The sequence below is a fragment of the Equus asinus genome, chromosome 2 (assembly GCF_041296235.1).
Source record: "Equus asinus isolate D_3611 breed Donkey chromosome 2, EquAss-T2T_v2, whole genome shotgun sequence".
NCBI classification, from domain to species: Eukaryota; Metazoa; Chordata; class Mammalia; order Perissodactyla; family Equidae; genus Equus; species Equus asinus.
In genome coordinates, this window is record NC_091791.1 from 117,283,860 (window position 1) to 117,296,558 (window position 12,699).

Below are 12,699 nucleotides of genomic sequence, written 5' to 3' on the forward strand. Positions count from 1 at the left end.
GCTGGTAAGGATCCCCCTGCACCCAGTTCGTGCCGTTGGCCCTGGGAGTCCCAGACCGTGCTGAGAGGCTTCTAGCCCGCGGGTCCCCGGGGGCGTGCGGAGCTGGCGCTCTGAGGGTGGGTCGACAGTTGCCCTTGCTCAGGGGCTTGGCTCGGGATTCTCCGGGCCGCTGGCCGACCCTGAGGTGATGGGCTCACCCGCCGAGCCCCGCCAGCTGCCCCGAAGGTGCTCGGATCGATGATGACTCCCTCAAATGCATTCCTTGGAAATCTGAACAAAATGAGTGAGAACTCACTACCGTCGTTCTCGCCGAGACTGAGGTCCAGCACCTGGTCTTCTCCGGGGGTGAGAGGAGTGAGGGACAGCTTCTGCTTGATGACACTCGCGCAGAGCCCGCCCAGGGCCTCCGCATGTGGGCGTCTGCCGTGTTTCCACCGGTAGCGTGACCGCATGAGCTGGGCGGTTGCGACTCGGAGGGACTTGCTTGCATGGCCGGCCTCTGCTGGCGCGGCGCCCGGGTCGCATGGGCGTCTTTAGAGTCGGAGAGTGTGGCGTTGGCATGGGCCCGGCCCGTGGTTGGCGCTGAGTACGCGCTGGCCCGGTTCTGGCCTGAGCCGTTGCCCCGGGGGGCGTGGCGGTCCGTGTCTGGAGGCCGAACAGCCGAGTCTTCCCTGGGTTCCGTTCGGAGCCTCGGTTTGGGCCGGGCAAGCCGCAGCGCCTGTGGTTGCCTTCCGGCTTGGTGAGGACGTGTGATGGGCCCGTGGTCTTGGCGGCGGGGGCAGCGGCCCTAGGCCGCAGCGCTGCAGCTGGCAGCTCCTGTGTGTCACCTGCTCACCCGGGCCACACACAGCTGGCCAAAGGTGGCCCTGGCGCTGACGTCCAGGCAGTGTGGTGGCTGACAGGGCGGGCAGGAAGGAAAGGGCGCGGAGGGGAGCGGCCGTAGTGCGGTTCCACGGGCTTGCACAGGACGTACCCTCTTGTTGGGTTGCGACCGCCGTCGCGGTCTTGCCAGGGGTGGCGTTGGGTCCCAAGGGGGCTGCCGGTTGTTGCCTGCCAGGGAAGGCTCGGCTGCGGTAGATGACCTGTGCAGTAGACGGCGTCGCGCCCCCGGGAGGTTCGGCCCCCAGTGTTTGTCGTCCTAGCGCCTTGAAGAGACCCACAGGCCCGCGACTGGCCACCGGCCCCGTCTGCTCCGGATTGCTGAGGCGGACAATCTCTTTGACCCTGCGCCCCCTCGGGTCCGGCGCTTGCCAGGTGAAGGCGTTGCTGCAGGAAGGTTCGCTCTTCCTGGCCCGGGGGGGGGGGCTCCTGTGGTCCCGGGCGTGCCGGGGAACGGGGCCAGGTGGCGGTGTGGGGCGTCGGGGGGCGGGGGGTGGGGGGGGCGTGCGCGAGGGGTGGTTAAGAGCGGTGTGCGGAGGCCTGCGGGCGTGGCAGCGACCCGAGGGTGCTGCGATCCTGGGCGCCCTGCCCCGGACGCACGTCCAGCGTGGAGGAGGAGCACGTCTCCTTGTGTGGGAGCGGTGTCCTAGTTTCATTCTTTGCCTTGTCTTCCAGGAGGAGGAAGCGTTTGTGCTCTGTGAGGTCGTCTGTGGTGTTCTGGGGCCGAAGGAGGGGGTCATAGGTTGAGTGCGATGCGGTCGACTTAGGCAAAGTCCTAATTCCTTGACGGCTGCCGTCCGGGAGGCTCCCTGCCCGCCTGGCGCGCGAGGTGTTGGAGGCTACACCTTGGGGGACTTGCTGTGCAGGCGTGAGGGGGCTTCCCCTTTGGAGCAGGGAGCCGCGGGGTTGAACGTTTCCTCGAAGGCCAGCGCCCCGCAACCCGCAGGCGGTGGACATGCCGCGTCGCTGCGTGGGAATTGGCTGTGGTCTGAGACGGGTCTTGCCCCGGGTCTCGGTGGCTGTGACCAGCCGTTGCAGCGGGGTTCCCTGCTGGCCCGCCCAGGGCGTCTTGGCTTAGATAGCCCAGACCGGAGTGCGGCCTGAAGGCGTCGGGCCCCTGGAGGTTCAGACGGGCTGCTTCTGTTGCGCCGCCCGTGGGCGAGTGGTGCCGGCTCTCGTGTCAGCCCTGTTGTCCTGGCGGTAGCCAGGTAGCCTTACCATCAAGTGCCGTTCCCCCCGGCCCAGCTCGCGGGGACACGCTGGCCACGTGGACCTCACATCCACGGTCAGGGTGAGGGTGTAGGTGGAGTGTCCGTGTCCTTTGCTCAGAAGGAGTGGCGCTCAGAGAGGGAGTCCGGGGCCGATTGCAGCAGCCTCTAGCGGTGCGAGTTGGCGTCCTTCCTTGGGAAGTCACCGGGCTTCCGCGTGGGGTGGCAGGGCACGAGGTCAGGCATCTGTGAGGACGGCGTGCTTTCCCGGGTGCTGAGGCCACCGCACACGGAAGCCCGCAGGCACGCACGCACGCGCGCACACACACACACGCACACACACATACACACACGTGCGCAGGCCTGCGCATCTGCCTACCCTCGGGATATCACACGCGCCTTCGGTCATCCCGAAGGGATAGAGGTACAGGGCAAGCAGATGCAAGGGTGCCGCGGGGGGAACTGTGGCACGGATCCTGTCTTCTGACCAGCTGGGCACGTTTCTGAAGCACGCGTGTGCTTTCTCTACACTCCTCAGGTGGAAGTGCCGTGCAAAGCTCGCTGCCGCCCACCGACAGAAGAAGACCCTTCGTGTCCCGTGACGAGCGCAGGTGCGAGGCAGTCGCGGCGGAAGTGTGGCCCGGGATGCGCACCACGCCCTCGGACGGCCCAGGACGGTCAGCATTGCTTTGTCCCAAGTTCGGCCTGTCGCCCTGAGGGCTTCGCTAGACCTGCCTTAGAGGCTTCTTGTGCGCGTGTGCCCGGGGGCCCGCGGCGTCGTGCTCTGAGGGCGGACTGACTGCTGCCCCTGCTCCGGGGCTCGGCTCTGGATTCTCCAGGCCGCTGGCGCCCATGAGGCGATCGGCTCGCCCGCTGCGGAGCCCCCCAGCCTGCCTGGTTAGTTTGTCCAGGTTGGCAGAACGTGCTCGGATCGATGATGACTCCCTCACATGCATTCCTTGGAAAATCTGAACAAAATGAGTGAGAACTCACTACCGTCGTTCTCATCGAAACTGAGGTCCGGCACGTTGTCTTCCCCAGGCATGGCAGGAGTGAGGGACCGCTTCCCCTTGAGCGCACTGGGACGGGCACGGGCACCACGCCGGGCGTCCGCATTTGGGAGCCGTGGCATCTGGGGGTCCTTCCTCTCACCGCGTGAGGGGGGTGTCCGTCAGTCGGCGGTGCTTGGTTGAACGGCCTGTGGCTGAGGGCCGTGGCTGGCAGCTCGCATCCTAGGTTGGGAAGTCGGAGAGTGTGGCGCTGGCACAGGCCCCGTGAGCTCAGGGCCTTGTGGCTGTGTGGGCCTGGTTCCCGCTGGGGACGAAGGCCCCGGGGGTCTGCGTCTCAGAGCTGAGCAGTAAGCAGTGGAAGGTCGCGTGGTTTCTGATGAGAGCCCCGGGCCAGGCGGGCGGCCGTCAGCTGTTCTTGCCTTTTGGCTTGGTGAGGCAGCTGGAGCACCCCTCGGGGTTTGGGGCGCCGCCGGAGGGGTGAGGCTTTGGTGCTGCAGCTTGGGGCTCCTCCAGTTCTCCGGCTCGCCCAGTCCACGCCAAGGTGCCCAAACGGGGACCGGGCTGTGGGCCTGGCACGCAGGTCAAGACACTGTGGTGGCTGACGGCCTGGTCGTGGGAGCTGGGGGGGGAAGAAGGGCACGGAGAGGACAGGTCACAGTGTGATGCCGTGGGCTTCCGTGGGACGTGCTGCCTCGTTGTGTTCCGAGCGCTGGCAGCGGCTTGTCGGGAACGTCCCCTGGCTCTGACGGGGCTGGCGATTGGTGCGTGCCGGGGAAGGCTGGAGGCTTGAAGGCCCGGGGGTGTGCACTGTGGTCGGTGACCTTTGTGGCGGATGGCGGGCCTTGTTCCAGAGCGGTGGCGCTCGCCGGTTCTGTCCACGGTTCCTTGAAGAGGGGCCCGGCACGTGACTGCCGGCCGGCCGGCCGCCGCTGCTCCTCGATTGCTTGGGCGACCGTGGCCTTGGATCCTCCGCCGTCTCAGGCGCGGGGTCTCCGAGGAGAAAGCGTTCCTCCAGCAGGGTCCGATTTTCCTGGCGCGGTTCGCCTCATGCCTCGTCGCAGGGCTTTAGGTTTCTTCGTGGAAGCCTGTGGGCCTGGCAGAGACGGCGGGGGCCGTGACCCGAGCTGCCCTGCCGCGCACAGACGTCCGCCTTGGAAAACGTCCGCCTCTCCATGGGTGGCGGGGGCGGGGTGTGTGTGCTCGTTCCGTGCCTCCTCTTGCCTTCCTGGACAGAGCCATCCTTGGGGCCGTGTGAGGTCGTTTGTGGTGTTACAGGTGCCGAGGGCGGGTCCAGACGTTGAACGTGACGGGTCGAGTCCCGTGCGCACAGTCGAGATTCCCTCGTGGCCGTCCTCCCCGGGGCTCCCTGGCCGCCACGTGTGTGTAGGGTTTGAGGTACTGCTTGCGGGACTTGCCTCGCAGGCCTGAGGTGGGCAAGGCAGCGCGTGGGTGGGAAGGAGTCCTGGAAGGCCGGGGTCCAGAAAGCGGGCCAGCTGTGGAAACGCCAGGTCCCTGGTCGCGAGTGGGCTCCAGGTTCAGTCGGGTCTTAGCGTGGGTCGTGGTGGCCACAGACCACCTCTTCCTGGCACTTCCCCTGCCGCTGGCACCGCTGAGGGCGTGGGTGTAGCCTCAGTCAGCAGGAAGAGGCGCCTGGCCCCCGGTCCCCCGGTGGCATGGCCACTCGAGATCAGGAGGGGCTGCTGCTTCTGCCCTCTAGCCCGTGTCCCAGCGGCGCCAGCCTTCGAGTGTTGTAGGTGCTTTACGTGGTTCAGGTCCAGCAGTGGTCGGCGTGTTTCCGTCGGGCGCGGTTCGCGTGGCACGGCGTGCGGGGACACCGGGCGCCCACGGTCAGGCGGAGGGTGAACCTGCTGGAGTCTCGTGTTCCGGTGTTCAGAGGCAGGGGCTGTGAGAGAGGGAGCCTGTGGGCTATTTCAGCAGGCCGAGAGGGCAGAGGTGAGCCGCCGGGCGAGTCGAGGTCAAAGCCGCCAGCGCGAGCTCTTGGTCTCGCGGCAGGGCCTGAGGCCAGGGATGTGTGCGGAAGACGTGCTTCTTCAGGGGCTCGGGCCCCGCGCACCCGAAGACACGCACACGCGCCCGCCTGCGCGCCTTCCTGCGCTCGTGCTGTCGCACACGCCTTCTTGTCACACCTGAGGGGAAGAGGTAGAGGCCAAGAAGATGCAAGGCTTGCCCCGGGGCGGGGAGTCGGGGTGGAACCCTTGGCCTGGCTCTGGTTACCTGAGAGCCTGGCTGGGTCGCTGAGGCGTGCGCGTGCGATTGCTCTGCACTTCCCAGGTGGGATCTCCGAGCAAAGCTTGCCGTCGCCCAAGAAGAGAAGACCTGCCTGTCGTTTGTGGAGCGGAGACGCGAGGGAATCCCGCAAGAAGCGTGGCTTCGGGTGCGCCCCGTGCCCGTGGGTCGCTGAGGCTGGTAAGGATCCCCCTGCACCCAGTTCGTGCCGTTGGCCCTGGGAGTCCCAGACCGTGCTGAGAGGCTTCTAGCCCGCGGGTCCCCGGGGGCGTGCGGAGCTGGCGCTCTGAGGGTGGGTCGACAGTTGCCCTTGCTCAGGGGCTTGGCTCGGGATTCTCCGGGCCGCTGGCCGACCCTGAGGTGATGGGCTCACCCGCCGAGCCCCGCCAGCTGCCCCGAAGGTGCTCGGATCGATGATGACTCCCTCAAATGCATTCCTTGGAAATCTGAACAAAATGAGTGAGAACTCACTACCGTCGTTCTCGCCGAGACTGAGGTCCAGCACCTGGTCTTCTCCGGGGGTGAGAGGAGTGAGGGACAGCTTCTGCTTGATGACACTCGCGCAGAGCCCGCCCAGGGCCTCCGCATGTGGGCGTCTGCCGTGTTTGCACCGGTAGCGTGACCGCATGAGCTGGGCGGTTTGCGACTCGGAGGGACTTGCTTGCATGGCCGGCCTCTGCTGGCGCGGCGCCCGGGTCGCATGGGCGTCTTTAGAGTCGGAGAGTGTGGCGTTGGCATGGGCCCGGCCCGTGGTTGGCGCTGAGTACGCGCTGGCCCGGTTCTGGCCTGAGCCGTTGCCCCGGGGGGCGTGGCGGTCCGTGTCTGGAGGCCGAACAGCCGAGTCTTCCCTGGGTTCCGTTCGGAGCCTCGGTTTGGGCCGGGCAAGCCGCAGCGCCTGTGGTTGCCTTCTGGCTTGGTGAGGACGTGTGATGGGCCCGTGGTCTTGGCGGCGGGGGCAGCGGCCCTAGGCCGCAGCGCTGCAGCTGGCAGCTCCTGTGTGTCACCTGCTCACCCGGGCCACACACAGCTGGCCAAAGGTGGCCCTGGCGCTGACGTCCAGGCAGTGTGGTGGCTGACAGGGCGGGCAGGAAGGAAAGGGCGCGGAGGGGAGCGGCCGTAGTGCGGTTCCACGGGCTTGCACAGGACGTACCCTCTTGTTGGGTTGCGACCGCCGTCGCGGTCTTGCCAGGGGTGGCGTTGGGTCCCAAGGGGGCTGCCGGTTGTTGCCTGCCAGGGAAGGCTCGGCTGCGGTAGATGACCTGTGCGGTAGACGGCGTCGCGCCCCCGGGAGGTTCGGCCCCCAGTGTTTGTCGTCCTAGCGCCTTGAAGAGACCCACAGGCCCGCGACTGGCCACCGGCCCCGTCTGCTCCGGATTGCTGAGGCGGACAATCTCTTTGACCCTGCGCCCCCTCGGGTCCGGCACTTGCCAGGTGAAGGCGTTGCTGCAGGAAGGTTCGCTCTTCCTGGCCCGGGGGGGGGGGGCTCCTGTGGTCCCGGGCGTGCCGGGGAACGGGGCCAGGTGGCGGTGTGGGGCGTCGGGGGGCGGGGGGTGGGGGGGGCGTGCGCGAGGGGTGGTTAAGAGCGGTGTGCGGAGGCCTGCGGGCGTGGCAGCGACCCGAGGGTGCTGCGATCCTGGGCGCCCTGCCCCGGACGCACGTCCAGCGTGGAGGAGGAGCACGTCTCCTTGTGTGGGAGCGGTGTCCTAGTTTCATTCTTTGCCTTGTCTTCCAGGAGGAGGAAGCGTTTGTGCTCTGTGAGGTCGTCTGTGGTGTTCTGGGGCCGAAGGAGGGGGTCATAGGTTGAGTGCGATGCGGTCGACTTAGGCAAAGTCCTAATTCCTTGACGGCTGCCGTCCGGGAGGCTCCCTGCCCGCCTGGCGCGCGAGGTGTTGGAGGCTACACCTTGGGGGACTTGCTGTGCAGGCGTGAGGGGGCTTCCCCTTTGGAGCAGGGAGCCGCGGGGTTGAACGTTTCCTCGAAGGCCAGCGCCCCGCAACCCGCAGGCGGTGGACATGCCGCGTCGCTGCGTGGGAATTGGCTGTGGTCTGAGACGGGTCTTGCCCCGGGTCTCGGTGGCTGTGACCAGCCGTTGCAGCGGGGTTCCCTGCTGGCCCGCCCAGGGCGTCTTGGCTTAGATAGCCCAGACCGGAGTGCGGCCTGAAGGCGTCGGGCCCCTGGAGGTTCAGACGGGCTGCTTCTGTTGCGCCGCCCGTGGGCGAGTGGTGCCGGCTCTCGTGTCAGCCCTGTTGTCCTGGCGGTAGCCAGGTAGCCTTACCATCAAGTGCCGTTCCCCCCGGCCCAGCTCGCGGGGACACGCTGGCCACGTGGACCTCACATCCACGGTCAGGGTGAGGGTGTAGGTGGAGTGTCCGTGTCCTTTGCTCAGAAGGAGTGGCGCTCAGAGAGGGAGTCCGGGGCCGATTGCAGCAGCCTCTAGCGGTGCGAGTTGGCGTCCTTCCTTGGGAAGTCACCGGGCTTCCGCGTGGGGTGGCAGGGCACGAGGTCAGGCATCTGTGAGGACAGCGTGCTTTCCCGGGTGCTGAGGCCACCGCACACGGAAGCCCGCAGGCACGCACGCACGCGCGCACACACACACACGCACACACACATACACACACGTGCGCAGGCCTGCGCATCTGCCTACCCTCGGGATATCACACGCGCCTTCGGTCATCCCGAAGGGATAGAGGTACAGGGCAAGCAGATGCAAGGGTGCCGCGGGGGGAACTGTGGCACGGATCCTGTCTTCTGACCAGCTGGGCACGTTTCTGAAGCACGCGTGTGCTTTCTCTACACTCCTCAGGTGGAAGTGCCGTGCAAAGCTCGCTGCCGCCCACCGACAGAAGAAGACCCTTCGTGTCCCGTGACGAGCGCAGGTGCGAGGCAGTCGCGGCGGAAGTGTGGCCCGGGATGCGCACCACGCCCTCGGACGGCCCAGGACGGTCAGCATTGCTTTGTCCCAAGTTCGGCCTGTCGCCCTGAGGGCTTCGCTAGACCTGCCTTAGAGGCTTCTTGTGCGCGTGTGCCCGGGGGCCCGCGGCGTCGTGCTCTGAGGGCGGACTGACTGCTGCCCCTGCTCCGGGGCTCGGCTCTGGATTCTCCAGGCCGCTGGCGCCCATGAGGCGATCGGCTCGCCCGCTGCGGAGCCCCCCAGCCTGCCTGGTTAGTTTGTCCAGGTTGGCAGAACGTGCTCGGATCGATGATGACTCCCTCACATGCATTCCTTGGAAAATCTGAACAAAATGAGTGAGAACTCACTACCGTCGTTCTCATCGAAACTGAGGTCCGGCACGTTGTCTTCCCCAGGCATGGCAGGAGTGAGGGACCGCTTCCCCTTGAGCGCACTGGGACGGGCACGGGCACCACGCCGGGCGTCCGCATTTGGGAGCCGTGGCATCTGGGGGTCCTTCCTCTCACCGCGTGAGGGGGGTGTCCGTCAGTCGGCGGTGCTTGGTTGAACGGCCTGTGGCTGAGGGCCGTGGCTGGCAGCTCGCATCCTAGGTTGGGAAGTCGGAGAGTGTGGCGCTGGCACAGGCCCCGTGAGCTCAGGGCCTTGTGGCTGTGTGGGCCTGGTTCCCGCTGGGGACGAAGGCCCCGGGGGTCTGCGTCTCAGAGCTGAGCAGTAAGCAGTGGAAGGTCGCGTGGTTTCTGATGAGAGCCCCGGGCCAGGCGGGCGGCCGTCAGCTGTTCTTGCCTTTTGGCTTGGTGAGGCAGCTGGAGCACCCCTCGGGGTTTGGGGCGCCGCCGGAGGGGTGAGGCTTTGGTGCTGCAGCTTGGGGCTCCTCCAGTTCTCCGGCTCGCCCAGTCCACGCCAAGGTGCCCAAACGGGGACCGGGCTGTGGGCCTGGCACGCAGGTCAAGACACTGTGGTGGCTGACGGCCTGGTCGTGGGAGCTGGGGGGGGAAGAAGGGCACGGAGAGGACAGGTCACAGTGTGATGCCGTGGGCTTCCGTGGGACGTGCTGCCTCGTTGTGTTCCGAGCGCTGGCAGCGGCTTGTCGGGAACGTCCCCTGGCTCTGACGGGGCTGGCGATTGGTGCGTGCCGGGGAACGCTGGAGGCTTGAAGGCCCGGGGGTGTGCACTGTGGTCGGTGACCTTTGTGGCGGATGGCGGGCCTTGTTCCAGAGCGGTGGCGCTCGCCGGTTCTGTCCACGGTTCCTTGAAGAGGGGCCCGGCACGTGACTGCCGGCCGGCCGGCCGCCGCTGCTCCTCGATTGCTTGGGCGACCGTGGCCTTGGATCCTCCGCCGTCTCAGGCGCGGGGTCTCCGAGGAGAAAGCGTTCCTCCAGCAGGGTCCGATTTTCCTGGCGCGGTTCGCCTCATGCCTCGTCGCAGGGCTTTAGGTTTCTTCGTGGAAGCCTGTGGGCCTGGCAGAGACGGCGGGGGCCGTGACCCGAGCTGCCCTGCCGCGCACAGACGTCCGCCTTGGAAAACGTCCGCCTCTCCATGGGTGGCGGGGGCGGGGTGTGTGTGCTCGTTCCGTGCCTCCTCTTGCCTTCCTGGACAGAGCCATCCTTGGGGCCGTGTGAGGTCGTTTGTGGTGTTACAGGTGCCGAGGGCGGGTCCAGACGTTGAACGTGACGGGTCGAGTCCCGTGCGCACAGTCGAGATTCCCTCGTGGCCGTCCTCCCCGGGGCTCCCTGGCCGCCACGTGTGTGTAGGGTTTGAGGTACTGCTTGCGGGACTTGCCTCGCAGGCCTGAGGTGGGCAAGGCAGCGCGTGGGTGGGAAGGAGTCCTGGAAGGCCGGGGTCCAGAAAGCGGGCCAGCTGTGGAAACGCCAGGTCCCTGGTCGCGAGTGGGCTCCAGGTTCAGTCGGGTCTTAGCGTGGGTCGTGGTGGCCACAGACCACCTCTTCCTGGCACTTCCCCTGCCGCTGGCACCGCTGAGGGCGTGGGTGTAGCCTCAGTCAGCAGGAAGAGGCGCCTGGCCCCCGGAGATCAGGAGGGGCTGCTGCTTCTGCCCTCTAGCCCGTGTCCCAGCGGCGCCAGCCTTCGAGTGTTGTAGGTGCTTTACGTGGTTCAGGTCCAGCAGTGGTCGGCGTGTTTCCGTCGGGCGCGGTTCGCGTGGCACGGCGTGCGGGGACACCGGGCGCCCACGGTCAGGCGGAGGGTGAACCTGCTGGAGTCTCGTGTTCCGGTGTTCAGAGGCAGGGGCTGTGAGAGAGGGAGCCTGTGGGCTATTTCAGCAGGCCGAGAGGGCAGAGGTGAGCCGCCGGGCGAGTCGAGGTCAAAGCCGCCAGCGCGAGCTCTTGGTCTCGCGGCAGGGCCTGAGGCCAGGGATGTGTGCGGAAGACGTGCTTCTTCAGGGGCTCGGGCCCCGCGCACCCGAAGACACGCACACGCGCCCGCCTGCGCGCCTTCCTGCGCTCGTGCTGTCGCACACGCCTTCTTGTCACACCTGAGGGGAAGAGGTAGAGGCCAAGAAGATGCAAGGCTTGCCCCGGGGCGGGGAGTCGGGGTGGAACCCTTGGCCTGGCTCTGGTTACCTGAGAGCCTGGCTGGGTCGCTGAGGCGTGCGCGTGCGATTGCTCTGCACTTCCCAGGTGGGATCTCCGAGCAAAGCTTGCCGTCGCCCAAGAAGAGAAGACCTGCCTGTCGTTTGTGGAGCGGAGACGCGAGGGAATCCCGCAAGAAGCGTGGCTTCGGGTGCGCCCCGTGCCCGTGGGTCGCTGAGGCTGGTAAGGATCCCCCTGCACCCAGTTCGTGCCGTTGGCCCTGGGAGTCCCAGACCGCGCTGAGAGGCTTCTAGCCCGCGGGTCCCCGGGGGCGTGCGGAGCTGGCGCTCTGAGGGTGGGTCGACAGTTGCCCTTGCTCAGGGGCTTGGCTCGGGATTCTCCGGGCCGCTGGCCGACCCTGAGGTGATGGGCTCACCCGCCGAGCCCCGCAAGCTGCCCCGAAGGTGCTCGGATCGATGATGACTCCCTCAAATGCATTCCTTGGAAATCTGAACAAAATGAGTGAGAACTCACTACCGTCGTTCTCGCCGAGACTGAGGTCCAGCACCTGGTCTTCTCCGGGGGTGAGAGGAGTGAGGGACAGCTTCTGCTTGATGACACTCGCGCAGAGCCCGCCCAGGGCCTCCGCATGTGGGCGTCTGCCGTGTTTGCACCGGTAGCGTGACCGCATGAGCTGGGCGGTTGCGACTCGGAGGGACTTGCTTGCATGGCCGGCCTCTGCTGGCGCGGCGCCCGGGTCGCATGGGCGTCTTTAGAGTCGGAGAGTGTGGCGTTGGCATGGGCCCGGCCCGTGGTTGGCGCTGAGTACGCGCTGGCCCGGTTCTGGCCTGAGCCGTTGCCCCGGGGGGCGTGGCGGTCCGTGTCTGGAGGCCGAACAGCCGAGTCTTCCCTGGGTTCCGTTCGGAGCCTCGGTTTGGGCCGGGCAAGCCGCAGCGCCTGTGGTTGCCTTCTGGCTTGGTGAGGACGTGTGATGGGCCCGTGGTCTTGGCGGCGGGGGCAGCGGCCCTAGGCCGCAGCGCTGCAGCTGGCAGCTCCTGTGTGTCACCTGCTCACCCGGGCCACACACAGCTGGCCAAAGGTGGCCCTGGCGCTGACGTCCAGGCAGTGTGGTGGCTGACAGGGCGGGCAGGAAGGAAAGGGCGCGGAGGGGAGCGGCCGTAGTGCGGTTCCACGGGCTTGCACAGGACGTACCCTCTTGTTGGGTTGCGACCGCCGTCGCGGTCTTGCCAGGGGTGGCGTTGGGTCCCAAGGGGGCTGCCGGTTGTTGCCTGCCAGGGAAGGCTCGGCTGCGGTAGATGACCTGTGCGGTAGACGGCGTCGCGCCCCCGGGAGGTTCGGCCCCCAGTGTTTGTCGTCCTAGCGCCTTGAAGAGACCCACAGTCCCGCGACTGGCCACCGGCCCCATCTGCTCCGGATTGCTGAGGCGGACAATCTCTTTGACCCTGCGCCCCCTCGGGTCCGGCGCTTGCCAGGTGAAGGCGTTGCTGCAGGAAGGTTCGCTCTTCCTGGCCCGGGGGGGGGGGCTCCTGTGGTCCCGGGCGTGCCGGGGAACGGGGCCAGGTGGCGGTGTGGGGCGTCGGGGGGCGGGGGGTGGGGGGGGCGTGCGCGAGGGGTGGTTAAGAGCGGTGTGCGGAGGCCTGCGGGCGTGGCAGCGACCCGAGGGTGCTGCGATCCTGGGCGCCCTGCCCCGGACGCACGTCCAGCGTGGAGGAGGAGCACGTCTCCTTGTGTGGGAGCGGTGTCCTAGTTTCATTCTTTGCCTTGTCTTCCAGGAGGAGGAAGCGTTTGTGCTCTGTGAGGTCGTCTGTGGTGTTCTGGGGCCGAAGGAGGGGGTCATAGGTTGAGTGCGATGCGGTCGACTTAGGCAAAGTCCTAATTCCTTGACGGCTGCCGTCCGG

At 67.2% G+C, this 12,699-nt stretch overlaps 1 protein-coding gene and 5 non-coding genes across 6 annotated transcripts in view; all 6 read left to right on the forward strand.

Annotated features, from left to right (window-relative positions):
- Nucleotides 1-231: 231 nt before the first annotated feature.
- LOC139044697 (small nucleolar RNA SNORD116) lies at nt 232-324 on the forward strand. The gene has a single exon (XR_011501769.1). It is a non-coding gene; the product is annotated as a small nucleolar RNA SNORD116 (small nucleolar RNA).
- A 2,691-nt stretch (nt 325-3,015) lies between these two features.
- LOC139044670 (small nucleolar RNA SNORD116) lies at nt 3,016-3,109 on the forward strand. Its single transcript, XR_011501741.1, has one exon. It is a non-coding gene; the product is annotated as a small nucleolar RNA SNORD116 (small nucleolar RNA).
- A 2,642-nt stretch (nt 3,110-5,751) lies between these two features.
- On the forward strand, nt 5,752-5,844 carry LOC139044698 (small nucleolar RNA SNORD116). The gene has a single exon (XR_011501770.1). It is a non-coding gene; the product is annotated as a small nucleolar RNA SNORD116 (small nucleolar RNA).
- Nucleotides 5,845-8,537: 2,693 nt separating this feature from the next.
- LOC139044671 (small nucleolar RNA SNORD116) lies at nt 8,538-8,631 on the forward strand. The gene has a single exon (XR_011501742.1). It is a non-coding gene; the product is annotated as a small nucleolar RNA SNORD116 (small nucleolar RNA).
- An 820-nt stretch (nt 8,632-9,451) lies between these two features.
- Nucleotides 9,452-12,699, forward strand: part of LOC123282426 (uncharacterized) — a 43,567-nt gene continuing 40,319 nt past the window's right edge. Inside the window, exons 1-2 of the mRNA XM_070519561.1 lie at nt 9,452-9,487; nt 10,889-11,023. Of these exons, the coding sequence (XP_070375662.1) occupies nt 9,452-9,487; nt 10,889-11,023 (171 nt within the window). The remainder of the gene's footprint in view (nt 9,488-10,888; nt 11,024-12,699) is intronic.
- On the forward strand, nt 11,251-11,343 carry LOC139044699 (small nucleolar RNA SNORD116). Its single transcript, XR_011501771.1, has one exon. It is a non-coding gene; the product is annotated as a small nucleolar RNA SNORD116 (small nucleolar RNA).